The sequence below is a fragment of the Canis lupus genome, chromosome 2 (assembly GCF_003254725.2).
Source record: "Canis lupus dingo isolate Sandy chromosome 2, ASM325472v2, whole genome shotgun sequence".
Classification (NCBI taxonomy): domain Eukaryota; kingdom Metazoa; phylum Chordata; class Mammalia; order Carnivora; family Canidae; genus Canis; species Canis lupus.
In genome coordinates, this window is record NC_064244.1 from 41,053,564 (window position 1) to 41,064,061 (window position 10,498).

General features: G+C 39.5%; 1 protein-coding gene across 1 annotated transcript; it reads left to right on the top strand.

Moving 5' to 3' along the window:
* The first annotated feature begins 208 nt into the window (after positions 1-208).
* On the top strand, positions 209-8,612 carry MARCOL (MARCO like). Its single transcript, XM_035713717.1, has 4 exons — positions 209-690; positions 4,499-5,220; positions 7,326-7,447; positions 8,405-8,612. Exons 1-4 carry the CDS (start codon positions 642-644, stop codon positions 8,448-8,450), a joined length of 939 nt encoding a protein of 312 aa, XP_035569610.1. The 5' UTR covers positions 209-641; the 3' UTR covers positions 8,451-8,612.
* The last annotated feature ends 1,886 nt before the right edge of the window (positions 8,613-10,498 follow it).

The following is a 10,498-nucleotide window of genomic DNA, read 5'->3' on the forward strand; positions in this document are numbered from 1 at the left end:
TGAGGCAAGAAGGTCAATGGTGTAATGTTATTCTCAAACATAAGGTCTCTTGTGTTTTGTTCCCTCATAAAAAATACATTATACATCATTGTTCCCCGCTGGACGCACTCATCACTTATTAATGACCCATGCCTCATGCATTTTTTACTAGCTTTTAAAATATAATTTGAGGTAAATAATTGGCACATCATTTATTTGTAGGAAAATGTCATGGGAATCTCTGTTTGGATATACAAACTTGCAAGGTCAGTAAGAGTACTGACAAAAGATAAATCACCTCTTAACAATAAAAAAAAAACCTGAACACTGAATTTACCACTCTCCCTGATGGATTCCACGATTTTTTTTCTTTTCTGTAAGATATGTGTCTGATAGAAGCATATTAAATTTTGGATATTTATGGGAGTTGGGGTGTGAAACTAGTTTTAAAAATGGCAATCCACTCAGGAAGTAACACCTTCCAGTTTGTGAAAATTACTCTATAATTTTTTTAAACAAAGTGACAGTGTTTAGCAATTAGGGTGGAGGATTTTTCAAATATATAATATGGTGGTGATCAGGATGATTTCTTCAGAAAGCATCTACTGAAGAGTTACCCTTCACTCCACCCAACAAGCAAGTCTGAAACAACAGAGTCTGACATGAAGGCTTCCATTTTCCTTCCCTTTGTGTTCGCGGCCATGTTCTCAGGTAAGAAAAGTTACTTTTGATGACTTTCCTTCCATAGGAATGTTGAGTTATTAGTAATACTTTGTCAGAGAACGTTAAAATGACAAATCTCTAACAGACAGAGAAAAGAAGAGTGTCATTTCAAACAGCATAAATACCCGCCGAAGGCATAAAGGTAAGGACCAGGTGAAAGAACACAGCATTATCTGGTGCTGCTGCAGACGCAGGGGAAAGGGGAAAGCAACACGTTACACTGAGAAGAAAATGCAGTCTAAAAGGATTATGAGAGTTTGGGAATACTCTCAAGCCATGTTGATAAAAAGAAAATAGGGTTTTGTGTTGGATGATCTGGGGCTGTGTGGTAACAAAGAAATGGGTTCAAACTCTGGGTTTTTAGTTTCTTGTTTATGTTATTTTAGGCAACTCCATTTTTTTTTAATTTATTTTTTATTGGTGTTCAATTTACTAACATAAGCAACTCCATTTTTTATCTCGATTTTCTCTGTTATAAAATGCAAACAAATATGCATTCCTGCCGTCTGTCGAAAGAATCACATATACACTGCTTAGCCACCATTACCTGAGTTGTCTACAGCTGTCACCCGGCATACTTCTCTCCATTCCTTACCTGAATGCAATTGGGTGGTCTGTGTTCAAAGCTGAAATGTCCAGCCTGGGCTGTCAATTTCTCTAGGTGATAAATGACACAGATATTCTAGATTTTTATAATATATGTGTCAGAGAAAATGGATATATTACACATATATTTATTATTATGTATGCTTCAGAGAAAAATGCATATAGACAAAAACCCTTCCTAGAACATAAATGTTTTATAATGACAGGTACCATATACCTTTGTACACCACCTTGCTGGATGATAGTGAGTAGGTACTGAGCAGACATTTGTTGTTAAAGAAAGTATATTAAAGCCAGATGCAGTAGCTCTATGGATTTGAAGGGTGAAGGAAAAAGAGCAATCAGAGGGGTGCCTGGGAGGCTCAGTAGGTTAATCGCTTATCATCTGCCTTCAGCTCAGATCATGACCCAAGGTCTGCGATCTAGCCTAAGGCTCCCTGTTTGGTAGGGACACTGCTTTTCCCTCTCCCTCAGCCTGATGCTCCCCCTGTTTGTGCTCTCTGCTCTCTCTCTTTCTCATCTCTGTCAAATAAAACTAAAATCTTTAAAAAAAAAAAAAAAAAGGGAGAGAGGGGAATCAGGAATTCCTACTGCAGCATAAATCAATGCCAAGAGTATATTTGGTGTGTAAAATCAGAAAAGCAAAATTAAAAAAAAAAAAGACAGAGGTTAATTATTTTACAAAAGTTTAACTTCAAAAAATGATTAAACCACATTCTAATATCTCTTTTTTACTTAAAAATTCCACCCCCAGTTTTTATTTTACAAATTTAACCATGTGAGCAATGCTATACTGCTCAGAATCCATTATACCATTGTTTGTACTACAAAGAGGAAACACAATAGCCTCTCATTGCTAGAAGGCCATCTAAATAAATTGTGCTAAATGTAATAAATGAAATAGTGTGTAGCTCTTGGGGAAAATCATACAGATGCTCTATAGTACTGATAAAGAAAAGACTCACTATACTGTGCAGAGAGAAACTAAGGAGTAGAGCAGTGTACAATGTGCTACTAATTATGTGGAAAATATATCCCAATGTGTTCGTAAATACATAAGACATCTCTTGGCTAATACAGAAAAACTGGGTAAATGTAACTGTGTGCAAAGGGGTTTGAGAAGGGAGAGAAACAGAAAGTGACTTTAAACTATTCATCCTTTTGTATCTTTAAAATTTGAGGTATTTGCTTGTATGACCTATTAAGCAAACATAATTAACAAGAAAATAGATCATCCTTTTAAGATTTTTAAGATTTTATTTATGGGACGTCTGGATGGCTCAGCAGGTGAGCACCTGCCTTCAGCTAGGGCGTGATCCCGGGGTCCTGGGATCGAGTCCCACATTGGACTCCCTCCATGGAGCCTGCTTCTTCCTCTGCCTATGTCTCTATCTTTCCCTCTCTCTGTCTCTCATGAATAAATCAATAAAATCTTAAAAATATATATCTTCAAATATTACATAATTCTAAAACATTGGATTACACATATAAAAAGCAAATAAAGTAAAAATATTACATTAAAAAAAGATTTTATTTATTTGAGGCAGAGAGTGAGTGAATGAGCAAGAGAAAGTGAGCATGAGCCAGGGGAAGGACAGAGAAGCAGACACCCCACTGAGTAGGGCCCCCAACACTGGACTCACCGAGGATCTCAGGATGATTACCTGAGCCTAAGGAAGTACATTAACCAACTGAGCCACCCAGACAGCCCAGCTGGTTGGATTTATTTCCATCCAACTCTTTATTCTAATGGATTTCTTCTCCAAGTTAGTGCCTGCTAAGGAACACTGTTTGGTTCTCATAACTCATGCATATACTCATCTCTCTGCTGAACATGATTAGTTTCTTACCCATTTTTTCTGGCTAGAGCCTTCTCTTCTTATGTGTCACTTCCTCCAACAAGGAGAGATGATGCACTACTGTCTGTTATCTTGAGTCTGGGTCTGTTGTCTAATTTACTTCTCACATTTTCACTTTGATCGTACTACTATAAATGCCTGTGTGCTTGTTTGCACCCACTTCTTGAAAGCAAGAAGCTTTCAAGCTTCTTGGGGCCAGAATAATAATGTCATATTGTGTGTCTAGATCTCACTGTAATAATGTTGTATGTCTAGATCTTACTGTAGTTCTGGCACAGTAATGGACTCTTCAAATAGGCTTCTTGGTAAATTGAAAGAATGGCTAGATCATACCCACAGACCCCACCCCACGCTATGCACAGTTAGTAAGCCAGGTTACTGAGTGCCAAGCTCCTGAGCCGGGCCTAAGACCTTGACCACCAGTAATAAAGTATACCATAGCAAGCATGCTCAATGGGTAACAATTAACGAGGCGTTTGACTTCTGTTAACTTTACTGGAAGGCACAAGTATGTGTACTTGCGGAAATATAAAGTGGGCCTATTGCTAATACAAGTGAATCTCAGGTATTGCCTGGAACCATCCATACCACAATGATTTCAGGTTGTAAAAATTGAAAAAAATTACCAAGGAAGCCTGTGAAGAAAAACAATGCAAGCCTGAAAACAACTTTGAGGAAGCCTCAAATTGAGAAAGTGAGGGTAAATGGATAATCATTAAACAGAAAAAGTGAGGAAGCCAAAAAGGAACCCTCGTACCAAACCAAGGACATGAAACGTAAGACCCACCAGAATTCCATAGCATCAACAGCTATAAAACCATTCCATTCACTTATGGATTGTTGGCTAAACCCTGCTTATTTTGGAATAGAATTTGAATAAATCATATATGTATAAATGTATGTGTATATATGTATATATATATATGAGATAACTATATATGTATATACTGATGGATAAACTTCCAGAACAAATTTGAGAAACAGAGTAGATAAGTTATGAAACATAGGAATTAAGAAATAGTCACAAAAAATAAAAATTTGGAGTAGTATAAGGGAAAATAATTCAGCTCAAGTAAATCAAACTTTGATTTAGAAATGGGGCAGGCTGGTTTGACCCCATGATTCTTAGGAACCAGGTGATACAGTTAGGTAAAAAATGCAAGAACCAAACATTAAGGTTATGAGAAGTTATGCAAAGCTTCTGTCTTGAGGTTTTGTTAAAAACAAATCAAAGAGGCATGAAATACATACTATTTCTGGGGATGAATGCTGTTAACTTTAAATTCTTAAATATAGATAACTTTATTTTTGTGCTTATGGTATCATTCCAGTGACTTCAACCCAGACTTGGAAATCCAGTGTTTTTAAACCACAAGAAGGTCCAGAGCCTGCATTTATTCTAGAGAGAAAAAATGAAGCTAACCATCAAAGAGAACAGCAGGCATCTAATCAGCAAGGAGGTGGCAACACAGAAGGAAAACAAGTGACATTTAGCCTGCAAGGACGACCAGAGTATTCTAATCAGCCAGGAAAACAAGGAAATTTTAATCAGCAAGAAAGGCCAGGAGTTCTCAATCAGCCTGGGAGTCTGCAAGAGAATTCAAGGGACTGTAATCAAAAAGGGAATGCCGAAGCTTCTAATAAACAAGGAAGACCTGGATCATCTAGCCAGCAAAGGGATCCAGGGCCATCTAGTCAGAAAATGAAGCCAGGGTCATCTGGCCAGCCAGGTGGTTCAGGGTCATCTAGCCAGGGTTGGCATCCAGGGTCATCCAGCCAGCAAGGGAAGCCAGAATCATCTGGCCAGCAAGGGGGTTCAGGGTCGTCTAGCCAGCAAGGGAAGCCAGGATCATCTGGCCAGCAAGGGGGTTCAGGGTCATCTAGCCAGCAAGGGAAGCCAGTGTCATCAAGCCAGCAAGGGGGTTCAATGTCATCTAGACAGCAAGGAAGACCAGGATGGTATAGCCAACAAGGGAAATCAAGGTCTTTTTATAATCAAGAAGAAAGAAAAACTGTAGGCAACCCTTTGAGTGCCAGTATAACGGACATTCAGGTTAGTGTTCATCTCTTTTTCCCCCTCTGCCATTTTATGTTCCAAGACTTGAAATAGTTAACAGAACATACTGTAGTAATAACGACTGGTGGTGATGATGATCCAACAAATGAGGAGGAACCCGGAGATGGTCGTTTTCAGATACACCGACGGTCATTAATGAGTGTCGTGCTCTTCCATTCCACTTCCCATTCCCTTCTACCATCTTCCACTCCAGCCCTTCTCCCGATACTGGACTAGGTGAGACCTTCCTGAACAGAGTCCCCATCCCCGCCACATTTAACATTCATGCCCATCTCCATCCCATCCATAATCTACAAGCCCCTCAAGTGCTATTTCTAAATCACAAATCTGATCTGATCCATCACCGCCCCGCTGGAAATTCTTCAGTGGCACCATACCTAGAAGATAGGACCCAAACTCCTGAGCATGGCATTGAGGATTTCGTAATCATTGGATATGATCGGACATTTCACGTCACTCTGGTCACACATCATCCACTTTTACACGTTCCTTTATTTTCCACAAATGTATTCCTAATACTGGTGATACCCTCTCTCATAGAATGTTGCTCTGTACTTGATTGTATGTTCAGTTGGATCATGAACTCCTCTAAAGAAAGTGCCAGTTCTTTGGAAATCTGGGTCCCCAGATTCTAGAACAACTAATAGGTTCTCTCGAACCTCTTGTCAGATGAGTGAAAAGGTGATGTGTGGGAGACATTGTTGCAAACAGCTGCACATCCAGGACTCCCGTGTTCCCTTTGAGTCCTGCTGCGCTTTGCCTTCACTCGCCAGTCTCTCTGTCTCCCAACTGCCATGTAACAGTGATCCTGGGCACTGCACCTGCTAATCCGGAACAGATTTGTAGGACACTCCCTCCACCTCATTATCTTCACGGGAACTTCATTTTTTTACCTCAGATTTGTCACCCCTCACTTGGCTCCCTTTCAAATGAAAATTGCGTGTCCCTCTCCATCCTTATGTCTAGGTGGACATGAAGTAGTGGTCTCCCAGGGACGGGGTTCTGCCGTCCACAGCTTACTGCCTCCTCCAGCATGTTTCCAAGTGTTTAGGGGCCACTTCAAAGCTTTCTCAGGAAGCTCTTCAGAAACATGTGAGACAACCCTGTCCATTTCACAGACTATGTGGAAGGAAAGTAAGGCAGTGCTATGAAACGGTGGTAGTGTCGACCAACAGGAAAGACTGAGCTTTTTTTGTCCAGCTTCCTTGGTCCTAAGAAAACTAAGCCTCCTGTCGAAGATCCTCACAACTTCAGTCAGTGTCTCTGTTCTCATCTGCTGTCAGAGCTCCTTTGTGCTCACAGATGTGTGTCATTCTCTAAGTCGACTCTAAGCAACTGCCTCAGGTAGTACTTAAGTCTGCACAATCCTACTACCTGCTGCCTCATTTCCTTTTGTGAGACAAGAAAAAAGAAAGGTTTGGTAAATCATGGCCTCTTTGGGGGCAGCTGTGTGTCAGTCCATCCAGTGACTCTTGATTTTGGCTCAGGTTGTGGTCTCAGGGTCTGTGACCCCCTCATGGTGAATCAGCTAAAGAGTCTCTCCCTCTGCCCCTCCCACCAGCCCTCTCTCACCCACACTCTCTCTCTTCTTATATATATATATACAATAAATCTATAAAAATATATAATTGGGAAGCCTGGGTGGCTCAGCAGTTGAGCATCTGCCTTCTGCTCAGGGCATGATCCCGGAGTCATAATGTCTTTTCCATAATTATTGTTTTCTCAATGAGGGGAAGATTTGTCTACAAAGAATTAATGTGGAGGCAGTCTCACATGTAATGAGGGCAGGGGTTCTAGAGTCCCATAATTCAGGGTTTGAAACCCAGCTTGGGTATTTATCCATATCTGGTCTTGGGCTTTTCACATAAATATACTATATGCCTGCAATGATACAATAGAGCTAACCCTACACATTTTTTTTCAGGATTGTTGTGTAGTTTAAAATAAACGGATTCACAAAATGATTGGCTTAATGCAATGCTTAATCAATAATTTTGAGCAATAACTCTTAGTTTTATTATAATTCTGAGAATTAAACTGAATTCCCTTTATGTGCCTAATGGTCTTTCACATTACTGCAGACTGACAAAACCAGCAGCAAGAACCCAACTGGACATACAAAATGTCAGTCTATCTACAAGCCAGTCTGTGGTTCTGATGGAAAAACCTATGGGAATCGTTGTGTATTCAATGAAGCCAAAAGGTAAGCTGACGCTGTGTCTTTGTATCAGGAAGTATGATTCTGATCCAAAAGGAGTTGAAGAACATTTTTCTCTGTTTCTCTGTAGTTTTCTCAATAGCACCTTGGGTGTTTGTCAAAGGACACATGACCAGTATTAACCCTGAACAGTAAATTCAGGCATTTTCTGAGAGAATGTGATACATTCAGCTTTTTAAGTAGGAATAAATTTATTATTGAGTCATTGAGTCACATATTCATTAAACTTCCACTATAAACCAGGCATTGCATGTGTGGAGGTGAGGAGGTGAGCAAAACACACAGAATTGCTTCCTGCTTCCACAAAGCTTTCCTTTTTGCAGTTGAAGACAGCAAACAAAATGTATCAGAGGATAAACACAGCTACGAACCCCATAGATTAATTCAGCCTATTAAAATGTATCTTAAATTTAAATAACAATATTGAAGAATGGATTTGGTGAGCCAGGCAAACATTTCAAGGTTGCCTTCTTGTTCATCCACAAGAAATACAATGATCCTAAGGCAGTTTAAAATTAGAACATGGGACTCAGAAAGAGTTACATGTCTCAGCTTTCAAAATTAATGAAGGGCCGCAAAGATAGTAATGAGGTAAAAATTACACCTCTCTTGTTTTTGGTCGTTGAATTACTTATGAAGGCTGAATAAATTGTTCATGCAGAAATAAATAAATGTTAAAGGTCAGTGTGCCCTAGAGCAATAAAAATTGGAGCGGGAAGAAACATAAGATGCCCCTTCTCTCATTTTATACCTAAGACAGCTAGCCCAGGGACAAGGAACACCTGGCACACAGTCAAAATTTCTCAAAGCAGTCAGTATGAAACAGGCCAGCCAAAGCCCCAACTTGCTCTTTCCCATGTGATTTTTAAATAATCTCATTTTCTCTCTGTGTTGGTGCCACAGTTTCTTGATCCTTAATTTCTTTCATTATCTCATTTTCAGGATGAGTAATGGAAAACTGAGTCTGAACTATGAAGGGAAATGCTAGCTTTGACAGCAACCGAATTGCCTGGAACCTCAAAATCTACTTTCACTTCTCCTTAAACAATGGGTTTCCTTGGGCGTTCTGCTGAGGTCAGCAAAAGTCTTGCCAATAGGATGGATCCTTCATTATTTTCAAGGTTGTTCCACTACAAATAAAGTCAGTTCCAGAGTTGCTTCTGATTTCTGGGATCATTTATTTTCTAGACTTTCCCAAATTCATGGATATAGAACACAGATTGATTTTTGCCTGACACAGAGCATTAGGGTGAGAAAAATAGGTGAAATTCTTAAAAAGTAGTACTGAGTTCTAGGTCAGTGTTTATGAACACTTCAAACAATTAATGGCATTGATTTTCAAGGGATAGAGATAGAAATTTTAGCCAGAGTCTCCTTAGATAAGAAATGGTCTAGGATTAGGTAAATACATTTAGCTGTCTAGATTATATCCCCCCTGACTTATTTATAAATGGTTCGGTCTTCCCTACTGACACCACTACTCCCTGATCAAGTCTCCTGAGAATAGCTCAAATTACAGATACACTAGAAAAATCCCAAAGATTGGCAGAGATTTCAATGTGATCCATTGATCTACATTATCCCTATACATTGTCCTGAAGAGTCCCAGTCCCCACTGCCACCGAAGATTACCTTGTACAGTATCAACTCTACCACTCCCAACTAGCTGAAGCTTTCTATTTCTCAGGGCTGCACAATCGGAGCTATCTGGGGGCGAATGACAGGGTAGGATAAAAGCCTATCAGACAAGGCCTGCAGTCTTGGCGCAGCTGATGAGAAGTGATTGAGCCAGCTGCATAAAAGTTAACAACCCATTAAGGGGTCATGGAAAGATAAGGTCAGAAAGACACAGGGGCTGGGAAGGGGTGAAAAAGTACTTCTTTACCATATTCAGAAAAAAGGAGACAAAAGTTTTAAGGCAAATAAGTAATATGAACAAAGGCCTTAACCCATAAGGTTATCTGATAAAGCAAATCTTTTCTGGGATCTGATAATGCATATAGAAGCACCAGAAAATTCAGGCCAGGGCCAGTTGTGTGCACAACTTTAATGATTTTCAAGAATTTTTATTTCCTTCTAAAAGACATGCAAAAAATTTGATCATTCTGAGCAGGAACGAAATGAGTAAATTTTCATTACTAAATATGCTTTAACATTTTTTTTAAAGATTTTATTTATTTATTCATGGAGACAGAGAGAGAGAGAGAGAGAGAGAGAGGCAGAGACACTGGTCGAGGGAGAAGCAGGCTCCATGCAGGGAGCCCGACGTGGGACTCGATTCCTGGTCTCCAGGATCGCGCCTCCGACTGCAGGCGGCACTAAACCGCTAAGCCACCCGGGCTGCCCCTAAAATTTTTTTTAATTTAAATTCAATTTGCCAACATATAGTATAACACCCAGTGCTCATCCTATCAGGTGCCCTCACTAAATATGCTTAAGTTACTTAATACTTACATAACAATCAGAAATATCATACAGTGTTTCAAAAGAATAAATTGATTTGAATAAAATCACATTAAAATAGGCTCGGCTGTTATTAAATAAATAAAAACAGTCACAGAGCAGTTTATACAATGTTCCTATTAAATTCAAAACAGCTAGTTTAGAACAGGGGGAAATGGTTGTAATGAAGTCCCAGATACCATTTTATGTCCAGTAGTTCTGTTACCCACAAATAGAGCTGCACATTTATCTTGATTACTCATAAAAATACCAATGCTCAGGGTCTAACCTAGAGCAATTGAATCACCGTCTCAGAGGAGGAACCTAGATATTATTATAAAGCTCCTCAGGTGATTCTCATATCTATAATTTTTTCAAAAACTAAGATACTGCCTGTATTTAGCTATTACAGATTCTAGAATTCTTGTTTTCTTGCCCTAGTTCGTGGAGCCTATACAACTCCCTTGCTTGGACAGATTGTACATAGCTTATCCATTGTAGGATCTTTAACTACAGGTTATTTTCTCCCTCCTCATTCATTTGTGCCTCTCAGATCAAATGGTCCCCTACTCCATGCCACATGACTGGCTTTGA

Coding starts and splice junctions, on each gene's coding strand:
- MARCOL (XM_035713717.1), top strand. CDS start 642: ATGAAGGCTTCCATTTTCCTTCCCTTTGTGTTCGCGGCCATGTTCTCA. Junction 5,221..7,325: donor CCAGTATAACGGACATTCAG/GTTAGTGTTCAT, acceptor ACATTACTGCAG/ACTGACAAAACCAGCAGCAA. Junction 7,448..8,404: donor GTATTCAATGAAGCCAAAAG/GTAAGCTGACGC, acceptor TCTCATTTTCAG/GATGAGTAATGGAAAACTGA.